Source organism: Macaca nemestrina, chromosome 1, assembly GCF_043159975.1.
Source record: "Macaca nemestrina isolate mMacNem1 chromosome 1, mMacNem.hap1, whole genome shotgun sequence".
NCBI classification, from domain to species: domain Eukaryota; kingdom Metazoa; phylum Chordata; class Mammalia; order Primates; family Cercopithecidae; genus Macaca; species Macaca nemestrina.
The window spans coordinates 102,636,773-102,651,167 of record NC_092125.1 but is presented as its reverse complement, the minus strand read 5'-3'; the positions used below and the strand labels follow the sequence as shown (position 1 = coordinate 102,651,167).

The 14,395-nt window shown below is 42.6% G+C and overlaps 1 protein-coding gene across 17 annotated transcripts in view; it reads right to left on the bottom strand.

The window, feature by feature from the left end:
• Nucleotides 1–6,119, bottom strand: part of LOC105498081 (Rho guanine nucleotide exchange factor 11) — a 111,376-nt gene extending 105,257 nt beyond the window's left edge. For 12 of the 17 annotated variants that reach the window (XM_011769916.2, XM_011769917.2, XM_011769912.2 and 9 more), the window contains exon 1: nt 3,850–5,230. In XM_011769916.2, the coding sequence (XP_011768218.2) occupies nt 3,850–3,881 (32 nt within the window). In that variant the 5' untranslated portion in view covers nt 3,882–5,230. Of the gene's footprint in view, nt 1–3,849; nt 5,304–6,013 lie in introns of those variants that run through there. The other 5 variants (XM_071083236.1, XM_071083237.1, XM_011769920.2 and 2 more) reach the window with 3 other exon arrangements.
• Nucleotides 6,120–14,395: the final 8,276 nt, after the last annotated feature.

Genomic DNA, 14,395 nt, shown 5'->3' with positions numbered 1-14,395 from the left:
TGGCCAGAGATCACAGAACAAACCCTTTCTATCCCCATCACTGACAGACATTTAAGGTGAGCCAAGGTAGATGAAGTCTCTCTCATTCATCAGAGTTCCTGGGAAGGAGATTCAGTAACCCTTCTCTTCTCACATTCTTCTAGTACCCTAGCTATTGGAAAAATATTCCTTCCTCCTGACCCCATGCACTTCTACAACAATAAAGCCAGTTCACTCTGCTTAAATTCTTCAAAATGATATAAAGATTTCAGTCACCTTTAATTTGTTTTGGGCTACTTAGCTCAGAAAGTTGGGCACGAAGCTAAATCAAATCTGTGAATTTACCATCTATAATTTATATAGAGTTTACAGTTTAGAAAACAATTTGAAATACATTATCTTGTTTGATTTGCTCCTTTCAATAGGCCTGTGAGAGAGATGAAATAAACATTATAATCCTCAAAGGACACACCATATAAAAATGTTTGAGAACTGGATTGTACTTTATAGAAATGAACTACTACTGCTTTACATGAGGAAGCCAGAGGAGGCATGTGACTTCCCCAAGGTCACATAGTTAAGGGGAAAGCCAGGACTCAAACCACAAACTCTTGGCTTAAAGTACTTTGGTTTGATCCTCACATGAACTTTGGGCAGAGGAAAGATGTTTCATGGGTGCAAACCCCTAACTCACCCGTCCATCTCAAAAACATGTGCTACAGGGAAACCAGGCTAACAGATATAGATGGCTTAGCAAAATTCATGATCACTCCTGTAAAAATAATTCAGTATCATTATCTCTGTTAAAAATAGCAAACACATTTTTAGAAACTCTTGAAAGGAATATATATTAATGGGCAGTAAGTTGCTCATGGACAAAAACTGAAAGGGACATGAACAGCTACACTTTAGCCCATCTTTCAGTAATAACTGATTAACTGAAAGATAAAGATTAGTTGCAAATACTTTATGCCTTCTATGGACCCAGGAGTCACTCTTGAACAGGGTGCTGCAGGAAATTAAAGAATGCCAAGTAAATATTCCAAAGTTTTCTTACTCTCAGCAACAATCTCTTTCCAAATACATGGTCCTTTATTATGTCACTGATTTTCTAGAAAATACACATCACCTAGGAAACCTTCTCTAACTGACCACATTTGACTACATTTGAAATTAACATGTGAATATTGAAACAACCTGAAATGAAAGAATTTATACTTGCTGATCTTTTCATTCACTCTAACATTCATTTGTCAAACTTTTCTTGAGTACTCACCTCATGCAAGACACTAAGCTAGGCACACAGGATATCATACAGGCAAACCAAACTGTCCCTGCTTGTGAGGAGCTTACAGTCTGGTGTTGCTTTCTGTGGTCTTCAGGAGTCTTATATGTTTCCCAGTCCCCCAGTTGCATGCGCTCTCTGTGAGCAAAAACTGTACACCTTAATTTTCTAAAACTCTCTTACAGCACCTTACGCTAGGCTCTCTACACAGCAAACTGATAAACTGAAAGAATACTAGACTCCATAATCTGCAGCATTTTATTCCTTTCAGTGTGATTTAAGACTGTAAATTATTTAAAATCCATAGAGTCTTGAGGCTGATGTTGTCCAAAGTTCCAATCGAATAAGCCTACAGCTAAGGGGGTAAGATTCAATGCAGCTAGCTGGGGATGTCTGAAGGGGATCTGAGTCCTACCACTCTTAATGGGGAAGACAATCAGGCAGGGTGGAGGTGAGGAATACCCTTACCCTGCAAAGTTGCACTGTCTCATAGGAGAAAATAGTACTTTAACTATAGGACTTACAGGTATGAGCCCCAAGACTGAACCCCCAAGGCAGGAGCCCCAAGACAGAAAAATAGAAGGGAAGACCTTGACTGCTGATGGGCACTTTACCCTACTGCCAAAGAGGAAGAAGAAAATGGTGCCCCACACATTCTATAGGACGAGTATAGAAGCCTAGTTAGACACGATGGGGCAATGAAAGAGCCAGATTCAGACTCAGAAGACCTGTGTTTGAGTCTTTGAGTCCAGATTCTGCCACTAGCCAGGCAAGATGGCACTGGGCAAGCCAGGTAGCCTCTGAGCCTCAGTTTCCCTTTCTGTGAAACGTGAATAATAACCTCTGACGCTTTTGTCTACCACATAGAACCACTGTGAGATTCAAATGAGATATGTTCTACAAAAGCACTTAGGAAACAAACTGTAATGTGCTGGGCAAATCCTGAGATTTTGATCTATGAGGATATCCAAACCCCCAGGAGTGTCTCACATTAATCCAGGAACCCTCACCACCTCCTCCTTCTTGCACCTCCCCAAAACTTGGGTTCTCATCTTCTCAAATCCCTGCATTTACCAGAAAGAGTTCACCATCCAAATCTTAAAAAGGCAAGTGCACTAATTCTCAAACTCCAAGAGGATGAAAAGGGAAGAAGGGCAGCCATGTAAACCATTCCAATTCCTCACCTTGACACGCCTCAGTTCTCCCTTTCCAAGGGTCAAACTGCAGAGGGGCCAACAGAAAGGGGGAGGGAGGTCTGAACTGGCCATATATCCTTTGTGGCTGTCTGCCTCCTCTTCTCCACTGCCAAGTCAGTTCCCATCTAGGGATTGCTGAACTAATCTAAATGGGACTCTGAGGCAATACAGAGATTAGTGCTTGGGAGAGAGAGATTATATGCATTTTAGGCCACATTCCACAGCCAAAAGGAAATTATTATTAGCATGGATAACCAAAGGTGGACTGGGCATGGAGGGAGCAATTGCTCCCTTGCAAATATTCTTCCCTATCTTTCCAATAATATTTTTTCCAGGCCCTGTCCTTTCATTTGCTTGTTCAGTCCTTCAGCCACCCATCTATCTAGTTAGAATGTGTGCAGTGCCCACAAAACACACCCCCCTAGCAAGGTTCTCATGGGGAGAAGGGTTGAGGAGGGGTAGGGGAAGGAAGGAAAAGACAGACACCTTACAAAGTTGTACCAATCATTTGCAGGCAAGAATTGCAACCACACTGTAACATTACCAGTGATAGAGGTGGCTGGGCAGACTCTTGGGGGAAGGGGTGTCATGTGTTCAGACTCTGAGGGCCAGTGCTGCTGCCCAGCAGGCCTACGAGCCCAAAACAATTTCTTCTGGCTCCAGGCAGAGGGAAGGCCCATTTTGCAGAGTCAAGCTTATTAAGAACAGCTTGGAAGATTAAACCTAGAGCATCGGCCGGTTGGCAGGTCTCAATTTAAACTCTAAGCTTGGAGGAGAGGAAATTCTAACGTGACCTATGCATTTTGGGGCCATGTCAGCTACTGGTAAAAATCCAGACCTGCATGGGTGCAAAGGATGTTTCTGTCCCATCATTCAGGCCAAGAACATCCTCTTCATTTCTAGAAATGGGATCCACCCTGTCCCCAAGCCCCACCATTCCATACCAACCAGCCTGGTGGAGGCCCACGCCCCTGCCAGGGCCCTTCTCCCAGCAGCTCCAACACCTAAAGCCAGTCCCCCTAGTGCACCCCTAGGAGCTCACAAGACTGGCTTGTGCCCACTTGAGCTGGCAAGTTGGGGGGACTCAAATTCAGCCTCCACCCTGGCAAAAGTCAAAAGCCACTGGAAACACATCCTCCTCCTTCCCCTCTCCTGGCTTCACTGTTTATTGCTTATATTCAAAAGACGCTGAATTAAGAGCTGTGTTTTTAACATAGACACACAGAAAGCACATAACCACACAGGTTGACGGTCCCCAGAGACTAATGCTCCTAGTCCCAATTCCCAAAGCCCACCTAGACCCTTATTTTCAACCATTTATTAAAATGCAACACCACCCCTCCCAGTCTTTTAGTCAATGTTGAAAAATCAAATCATTAGCAAACCTACCTGTCTATACTCTGGGGTAACCTTACACTCATGGTTTCTCGGTGTCTCCACGGTTCCAGAATCCTGTAGCTTTGGTGTGTTGATCAGGATTGAATCGCTTCCAATTTTTGAGCAAGGTGAGAGGAGGGCCTCCCAACTTGAAGACTGAATCCTTTCTCCTCCAGCTCTCAGGACCCTGGTAACTGATGCTCCACTCTACTTCTACCAGTGAACATGATTTCCTTTCTCAGCCCCTCTTCCCCTCCCCAGCTTTAAAAAAAAAAAAAAGAAAGAAAAGAAAAAAAAAAAGGAAAAGAGGAAAAACTGTGACCTTCTCAGAAACCAAAAACCCAGCCACAAACCTCCTCAAGGTTAGCACTATGGGCTAAAAAAAATGAATCACAGAAAAATGTGCCTTCAAAATATCACTGTTAACTGCAAAATACAGATAAAACCATCCTTTAAATCCAGTTTTCTCAGCTGTCCTTCTGTTGGCAAGAGACCCTCTAGCTCAAAGGGGGAAAATAATTTTCTAGTCTCCAATGCTTAATATGACAACAGCAAATATCTTTGAGGAAAGGAAAAAAAAGGATTAATAAATCCGAAATGGCACTTGGAAAAAATCTTCCAGCTGATTTGCACAGTAAAAAAATAAATAAAACCATACAATAGTATGTACACAACAGCACTCCTTCCAAGTCCAGTGCAACCCTGGGAACCAAAATTTATGGACTTCCTTAAAAAAAAAAAAAGAAAAAGAAAAGCTTTTACATTAAATGTTTTGAAATTCTTAAATGAGCCAATTGCACCAAAAAAAAAAAAAAAAAAAAAAAAAAATTCAAAGAACACCTGAAATGCAATGCTTTTTACCTTTAAGATGGTAGTAATGATTAACAAACCAGAGATAATCTCTGAAAATATTCTCTCCTTTTCTTTTTCCTTTAAACTTGCAGGTTCCTCCACCTACCCCAGCCTGATTCTCAGACCCAGCCTACGTTCGGCCTTTTTCTGAAAGACAATTTCCTGAGTTAGTTCTGCTGTTGGGCTCCTCCACATCCAAGCTCCGAAATTTTCTCTTGCCTCAGCCTCCATGAAACGGAGATTTCGCTTCCTCCCGTTCCCCCTTTTCTCTCCCTCTCTATCGCCCGGTCAGAAAGACGGCTCCCTTATTCGGATTATGATTGTGGATTTGAGTTCGAGGTGGGTTTTTCCTTCACACCAGCCTCCTGGAAAATCCGATCGCCTGTTTCCTCTCGGCCTCTCCTTGCCTCCCTTTCCGCCCCTCGCCTAATCTCGCAGGCAGGAGCCCGCCGTGCCTCGCGCAGGACGCCTGGCCGGGCCTCCGGCTACCGGCGCCGCTCGCCCCGCGCCCGACCGCCGTGTTCCGGCCTTCGCGGCCGCTCGGGACGCCAGGCTCGGCGCACGGGGAAGGCGGCGGCGGCTGCGGCAGGCCGGCACGAGCGGGCGTCCGACTGCCGGCGTCGCGGCCGCGCTCGCCTCCTTCCGGGCCCCTTCCCCCTCGGCTCGCCGCTCGCTCGGGCGCAGGCCCGGCCGGCCGCCCCCTTCCCTCCCTCCTTCTTCCCTGTGAGCCTTTCTCCTTCCCTCGCTCCCGCGGGGCGGGGCCGCAGGCTCCTCCTCCTCGCGGCGCTGCCCGCCGCCCGCCGGCCTTTCCCCTCACGCCGCGGCGGCCGGGAGCGGGGGCGGGAAGCTGACCGCCCTTCCCTGCCTTGGTTCCCGCGGCCGCGACTCCCGCCGACCCGCCCGCCCCTGTCCTGGCCTCCCTGCGCGCCCTGCCCCCCACAACCCCTCGCCGTCGTTCCTCGGCCGGTCCCCTCCGCGGCCCCTCAGTCGCCAGCCCTGCCCCTCGGCGCGGCCTAGCGGGTTCCAGTCTCTGCCGGATCCCCGGCCTGGCCCGCGGGCGACCCCGGCCCTGACCCCGCCAGGCACCGCGCGCCGTCCCCGCCGCCGCCGCCACCGCCACCGCCGTCACCACCCCTGCCACCTTTTGCAGGCTTTTCCTCGTCTGCTTTCCCCCCTTTATTGACTTCTGCGCGGGAGCCGACCTTTGTTTCCTACCCCCTGCCCGCCCCGCCACCGTGCCTGCGCCCCGTGCCCCTGCCCACGGGTGCGGGTTCACTTCTTTGCGTCCACCGGCATTACCCCGGCGCCCGCAGCTACGGCTCACCCTCTCTCCACCTCTCTTCTGATCTTATTTTTCAAACATTTGTTGCGGCCTCTTTCGTGGTGTCAGTTCTTTTAACTGTTTCCGCCCGTTTCTGTGGTCCTTCCCACTTACAATACCACCGACTTAGGGGGAAGACCCTTCGCTGTTTCCTCTAGGCTTGGCTTGGGCATCTTAATACCAGGCTGTGTAAAGTGTCTTTGAACTCTATGGAAGAGCCTTTCCAGAGCAATTCTGTTTTCATAACCCCCTCTCGTAGAATCACAGTTTCTAAATCTTTACAAGTAACATGACATTTGTCAGAGGGTCTTCCCTGAGCGTTTATTAAAAATCATTAAAGCCGAGGTGGGGGGGTGGGGAGATCACCTGAGGTGAGGAGTTCGAGACCAGCCTGGGCCAACATGGTGAAACCCCGTCTCTAGTAAAAATACAAAAATTAGCCGGACGTGGTGGTGCGTGCCTGTAATCCCAGCTACTCGGTAGGCTTGGGCACGAGAATCGCTTGAATCCGGAAGGCGGAGCTTGCAGTGAGTCGAGATCGCGCCACTGCACTCCAGCCTGGGCAACAGAGCGAGACTCTGTTTCAAAAAACTAATAATAATAATAATAATAATAATAAAGTTTTTTAAAGTATTGAAATAAAAAGGAAACTCTCACTAGGATTGGGGAGTGGACTTTGCCTTCTTGCCTAGGTAAATGCCATTGTAAAATACTCTGCAGGCAGTGGGGGTGTTTGCATATGTTCTCTGCCTTTCATACTACCTGGATTGTTCTGGGAGGGTGGATATGTGTATGTAAATTACCTATACACATTCGTGAACTCTGGAGTGACCTCACCATTGTTGGAAGTGGTAGATATGCAAATTGCAAGATGAAAAAGAAACGAATAAGCATCAATTGAAGACCTACTATGAACTAGGAACTTTCCCTTTAATGTATATAAGGTATAGGTTGGCAAATAAAAGAACTTGCTTCCTTCACCCTGTCTCCACCAACCCCTAGGCCGGAACTCCCCAAAATAGGTGATCTGCCCAGCATTTGAAGCAGAGTCTAGATTGTTGCTGACTTAATTGTGTCTTTTTTTCCATACTACCCGCAAAAATGATGCTGTCAAATGTGGACACTGCTCTGTGGTGACAGAGCACCGGTTGCCAAACATTTTAAAATAATGTTTTCTTGGCCGGGCGCGGTGGCTCACGCGTGTAATCCCAGCACTTTGGGAGACCAAGGCAGGTGGATCACCTGAAGTCAGAAGTTCGAGACTAGCATGGCCAACATGGTGAAACCCCATCTCTACTAAAAATACAAAAAATTAGCCGGGTATGGTGGGGGGCGCCTGTAATCCCAGCTACTCCGGAGGTTGAGGCAGGAGAATCGCTTGAACCCGGGAGGCAGAGGTTGCAATGAGCCGAGATTGCACCAGTGCACTCCCAGCCTGGGTGACAAGAGGGAAACTCCGTCTCAAAATAATAATAATAATGTTTTCTTAATATATGTAACATTTATTTTTTTAAAGGAAGTATTTACATGTATTTTATTACATATCTTATACAACATTGCCTAGTGTAGAAATATTAAAAGGTTGAAATTTTAAAATTGAGAACATTTTTTAAATCACGCTTTTTAGTGAAAGTTAATTGCTGTCATAACTGGAAAAGATGCTTGTCAAAGATAGGTAGATTCAAACACAATAAGTACGCCCTTGATTGCATTTATTAAATCATGATACTTATTTTCCAGTCCCATTTATCAACAATGTAAAGACTTCTAATTGAAATTCAACTAGTAAATTTATATCTTAAGCCAAAAGCCAATCCTTCTTGAATGATTGGAAGGTATTACATTTTTATATTCTTAACAAATGGGTTCCAGCAATTAAGAAATTTCATTTAAATTTAAAAAATAAGTTTTCAAATTCTGTTTCCTAGTTTTTCAAAGTGTGCAAAGGTTTTGATAGGTGAAACTATTGTTTTTGGTAATTAAAAAAATCACAATATTGGAACCATTTCCAGTCATCCATCTTCAAAATGCTTTTTCCTAAATATGTGTTTCTTTAGAAAAGCAGTGACTTCCTCGCTCGTGGATAGACTGTCATCTTAACCTTGAAGGGAGAGATTAAGCGGCATTTTTGTTGTTGTTTGTTTTTGTTTTTGCAAGTAAGTGCTAGGTAGCATACTCTTGGCAGCCATTTCTCATCGTAGAACACTGAAATAAAAATGTGCATCTCCTCCATGTTCAATAGTTCATTTTGGGCTTTCCCCAGGAGATTGTCAATCTGCACAGCAAAGATTTTCATGGTCATTCTCTGTCATTACAAAGAACTGTAAAGTTTAACAGTTAACAGGCTGGTTTTGGTCTGGTGGATAGCATACATTATGAAGAAAAGGAATGTGAATGGTGATGTTACATCTGGTTCTTGGAACCTCCTCATATACTGTGTGTGACAGATGACTTTTGACATAGTGACTGAGTGAGAATGCCAGGTCATTAGTATTAGTAAAACGTAATTATTTTTGGCGTAATTAAATACTATTATGATGGCATTTTTTAAAATTTTTAATTAATTAATTAATTTATTTATTTTTGAGACAGAGGCTTGCTCTGTCGCCCAGGCTAGTGTTCAGCGGCACAGTCTCGGCTCACTGCAAGCTCTGCCTCCCGCGTTCATGCCATTCTCCTGCCTCAGCCTCCTGAGTAGCTGGGACTAGAGGTGCCCACCATCATGCCTGGCTAATTTTTTGTATTTTTAGTAGAGACGGGGTTTCACTGTGTTAGCCAGGATGGTCTCGATCTCCTGACCTCGTGATCCACCCGCCTCGTCCATGAGTGCCTTCTTAAACATTTTCCTCATGCATCTCCTTGCATACTCCACTTCGAAGATTGTGAGGGTAGCTTCAGTAAGATAGAGTTCCCTGAAGTTAGTTGGCCATTTAAGTAAACTGCAAGTCTCAGGTAAAAAAACAAAACAGATTAGATTGTGTCCTAGACAGACTGGGTTGTTAGAATCTGGAGGCAGCTGGTGATCAATGGAAAGATCACTACACTAGGAGTCTGGAGAACTAGATAATTTTGTGATCTGCCATCTGCAGTTTGTAAGGATTTAATATGAACAAGCCTAGGCTCTGTAAGCTACAGAGTGCTGGGCAGGAAAATCAGGATAAATTTTAGGGAGCGATACCTTAAAACAACCTTGTCCAACTTGGGGCCTGCAGGCACATGTGGCCCAGGACAACTTTGAGTGCAGCCCAACACAAATTCATAAACTTTCTCAAAACCTTATGAGTTTTTTTAAAGCTCATTAGCTATCGTTAGTGTTAGTTTATTTTACGTGTGGCCCAAGACAATTCTTCTTCTTCCACTGTGGCCCGGGGAAGCCAAAAGATTAGACACCCCTGCCGTAAATGAACATAGACCTTTGAACTTTTTTCCCACAGAACTCTATCAATAGATGAATCGTTTTCTCTGCCCAGCATCCTGGGGAATAGGTAGGGCACTAGTTGTTATACCTGTTTACATTAAGGTTAAGGAAACTGTGACACAGAGAAGTTTTAGGTGATTTGCATGAAATCCCATTAATTGATAGATCGAGGCTAGAAGTCATATCTGATTATCTTTAAGTAGTGAGAAGCAAAGAAAAAGATGGGTAGGTGGGTAGGGTCAGCTTTTATTTCTGGGAGAGATTCTAGAAACTCAATGCTTGATTGAATAGCTGACGGAGAGCAGCAATGAAAAACCTTGAATGGTTCATGATGTGAATTCTAGATAAGCAGCTTCTCATCCATAAGCAGGCATCCCCATCCTAGACTGGTGTTTCTTTTAAAGAGATGAACTCCAGGTTGCCATCATTCTCCTTCTAGGGTGCTGTTAAGGGACAGGGCTGGCAAAATAAAATCACCACTGGAGACATAGTGCCTTTGTTTCATTGATGATCTTTCACTCCTCTTAAATATTTATCAGTTGGGAAAATGATGTGAGAGGCTTAATTAAGATATTGCTTACTCCTAAGGGTGAGAAAATTCTGTGTTTTTTTTCACTAGCTGATTTTGATTTCTCTAGAATACTTCTGGGTAGCCAGAACAACCAATCCTAAAATCTCTGTTACAGATGTTATTTCATTGTCACTCAGAATATTATGTTCATTTAACATGTTGAATTCCCAATGAAATTTTAGTATCAGGTAGTCATACCCAAAACATATATAGTGCTTGCTATGTAAATACAAATACTGTTCCAAGCAAACTACAAGAATTAACTATTTGATTTTCTCAGCACCCTTTTGAGGTAGGTACTATTATTATGTCACCCTCAGTTTCAGATGGGGAAACAGGCCCAGAGAGGGAGAATAACTTGCCCAGAGTTACAGAGCTGGAACCCAGGCAGTCTGGCTCCAGGGTCTGTAGTTGGCTTTCCTTTTATTACCTGTACTGCCTCCTTGTCACAGGCACCATGCCAGACCCTGGGGAGAAAATGATAAAACCAAAGAACGATGAATTTGGCAGAACCTTCTCAGAAAGATGGGAGAGGTGCAGAGCTTTTTGAGGAGAAACTGGGGAGGGTGGAGCTACAAGCAGAGTCCATTGGTTTAACTCCTCAACCCCCCAGAGAGTTCTTTTTCCCATGGGGCAGTGGACCAGCAATTTTTCTCTCAGTTCTTTGTCTTCCCTCTCAATGTCCCTTAAGTTTTTTCCCCCAGAGATTTGGTCCCTCATCTCTCTTGAGGATCGCAGGGAATTTATTGGAGAAGGAGCTTCTCACCTTTCCTCGCAGTGAGAGGTCTGCATTGTTTGCAGGGTCACCTTCCAGGTGTGCCCTTCAGCCTCTCCAGCTTGCTACCTTCCTGTCCATGGTTACCTTAGAAACCAGGCTCTCCCATCACACTCCAAGTGGCTGAGACAAATTGAATAACAGAGAAGGTGCCAAGATAAATTGTAAAGAAAAAAATGTGTGAAAGAAAGCCAATTTTAGACTGAAGGCTAATATTTTGGGAATTTGGATGTGTCGTTGTGTGTGTGTGTGTGTGTGTGTGTTTCCTTCCAAATAAGACAAAGTTCCCAGCATCAAATGTGAGAAACAAAAAAGGTGAGATGCCAAGGGGAAGATGATAAAAAAAAAAAAAAACTGCCCAAATCCTGCTTTTAAAACTGAAAAAATACCGTGAGGTCAAGACAGGAGGATTGCTTGAGTTCTGGACTTTGAGACCAGCCTGGGAAACATAGCAAGACCTCATCTCTACTAAAAATCAAAAAGATTAGCCGGGTGTGGTGGCGCATACCTGTAGTTCTAGCTACTCTGGAGGCTGAGGTGGGGAGGATCGCTTGAGCCTAGGAGATCAAGGCTGCAGTAAGCTATGATCATGGCACTGCACTCCCACCTGAACGACACAGTGAGACCCTGTCTCAAAAACAAAATGAACAAACAAAACTGAAAAATATCCTTTTAAAAACTAAAATAAATTTATTGACACGCAATAATTACACATATTTTAAAACATATAGTTTGATAAGTTTTGACACATACACACATGAAACTGTCAGCACAATCAAGATAATGAACATTATGCTGAAGAGTTTACTGTTGCTGCTTTCTGATTATTTCTTCCCAACCCTTCCCACTGGACACTCTTCCCTATTCTGGTCCCCAGGCAATCACGGATATACTTTTTGTTTCTATAGATTAGATTCCATCTTCTAGAATTTTACATAAATGAGATCATCTAGTATGTACTCTTTTTTAATGACTTGTACTCAGCGTAATTATTTTCAGATTCGTCTGTGTTATTGCTTTTATTTATTGCTGAATGGCATTTTTTACATCAATTTCTGATTGCTTACTACTGGTACATAGAAACACAGTTATTTTTGTATATTGATCTTGTATCTTACAATGTTGTAAACCTACTTATTAGTTCTAGTGGGTATTTTGTAAATGCCATCAAATTTTCTGAGTAGATGGTTATATTACCTGAGAATAATAACAGTTTTATTCCTTTCTTTCTAATCTGCACTCCCTTTGTTTCTTTTTCTTGTCTTATTGCGCTAGCTAGAACATCTAATGCAATGTTAATAGAACTACTAAGATAAGACATCCCTGCCTTGTTTCTCATCTTAGGGGAAAAGCAATTGTTTTTTCACAATTAAATATGATACTATCTGTAGGTTTTGCTTAGATTCTTTCTATCAGGTTGTGGAAGTTCTCTCCTGTTCCTAGTATGCTGGGAGCTGTCAAAGAATAGTTGTGTTTTAATGTACAACATGAGGACTATAGTTGAAATTGTTTTATATTAGGAAATTTTGTTAAATAAGTAGATTTTAGCTGCTCTTGTCATACAAAAAAAGTATGTGAGATGATTAATATGGTAACTTGCTTCACTATAGTAATCATTTTACTCTCAATATGTATCCCATAACATCATGTTATAAACCTCAAATATACGCAATAACATTTGTTTTTTTAAAAAAGAATAGATGTATTTTATCAAATTCTTTTTTCTGCATTAGTTGACATGATTATATGGTTTTTCTTGTTTAGCCTGTTAATATGGTGAATTTTCAGTGTTGAATCAGGCTTAAATTTCTGGGATAAATTCTACCTGGTCATGATGTATTAACCTTACTATACATTGTTGGATTTGATTTGCTAAAAATTTGTTAAGGATTTTGCATATGTGCTCATGATACTTATGATAGATACAGTCTGTAGCTTTTCTTTTCTTTCTTTTTTTTTTTTTTTTGAGACGGAGTCTCGCTTTTGTTGCCCAGGCTAGAGTGCAGGGGTGTGATCTCGGAATCAAGCAATTCTCCTGCCTCAGCCTCCTAAGTAGCTGGGATTGCATGTGCATGCCACCACGCCTGGCTAATTTTTGTATTTTTAGTAGAGACGTGGTTTCACCGTGTTGGCTAGTCTGGTTTTGAACTCCTGACCTCAGGTGATCTGCCAACTTCGGCCTCCCAAAGTGTTGGGATTACAGGCGTGAGCCACTGTGCCCAGCCACTTTTCTTGTAATGTTTTTGTCTGGTTTCAGAATAATGCTGGCCTCATATAATGAGTTGCGAAGAATTATCTCTTCTTCAGTGTTCTAGAAGACGTTGTGTGGAATTGGCATTGTTCCTTCTTTAAATGTTTCATAGAATACCCCAGTGAAACCATTTGGATCTGGAATTTCCTTTGCATAGGAAAGTTTTAACTAAAATTTCAATCTTCTTAGTAGATGTAAGAATGTAATAGATAGAAGAAATAAGTCTGTGTTATCTATTTTGTCTTGAGAGACCTTTGATAGATTCAGTCTTGCAAAGAATTTGTCCATTTCATCTAAGTTGATGAATATCTCGGTATACAGCTGTTTATAATACTCCTTTACTATGTTGTTAATATGTATAAACTCTGATCTCTTCCTTTATTCCTGATATTTGTATTTTTTTCCCTAGTCTGACTGCAGGTTTATAAATTGTATTGATCTTCTCAAGAACCTTTTGGTTTCATTGATTTTTTCCTAATTTTTTCTGTTTCATTAATTTCTGCACTGGTCTCTATTTTTTCCCTTGTGCTTACTTTGGATTTCATTTTGCTTTTTGTCCCCTAGTTTCTTAAGGTTAAAGCTGAGGTTATTGATTTGAGATCTTTTCTAACGTAGACACTTTTACATTAAAAATATCTCTGTAAGTACTGTCTTACCTACATCCCACAAATTTTGCTGTGTTCTGTTTTCATTTTCATTCAGTTTAAACTCATGGGCCAGGTGCAGTGGCTTATGTCTGTAATCCTAGCACTTTGGGAGGCCAAGGGAGGAGGATTGCTTGAGGCTAGGAGTTCAAGAACAACCTGGCCAACATAATGAGACTCTGTCTCTATTTTAAGAAAAGAAAAAAGAAAAAAAAGATAAAAAAGACCTCATGGGTTATTTAGAAGTGAATTACTTAGTTTTTAAATATTTAGGGATTTTCCAGATATTTTTCTGTTATTAATTGCTAAGTTAATTATATTGTGGTTAGAGAACATACTTCGTATGACTTGAATTCTTTTAAGTTTATTGAGACTTGTTTTATGGCACCGAATCTGGTCTATCTTGGTAAATATTCCATGCATTCTTCTACTGTTGGGTGGAGTGCTCTAATAAATGTCAGTTAGGTCAGTTTGGTTGGTAGTGGTGTTCAAGCCTTTTATGGCCTTACTGATTTTCTCTCTATTTGTTTGATGAATTAGAGGGTGTGAGAGAAAGAGAGAGAGAGAGACAGAGACAGAGACAGACAGAGAGAGAGAGAGAATGAACTATTTAACTCTAATTATGGATTTGTCTATTCTTCTTTCAGTTCTATCCATTTCTGTTGCATGTGTTTTTAAGCTGTGTTATTAGGTGCGTACATGGTTAGGATTATTGTGTGTCTTCTT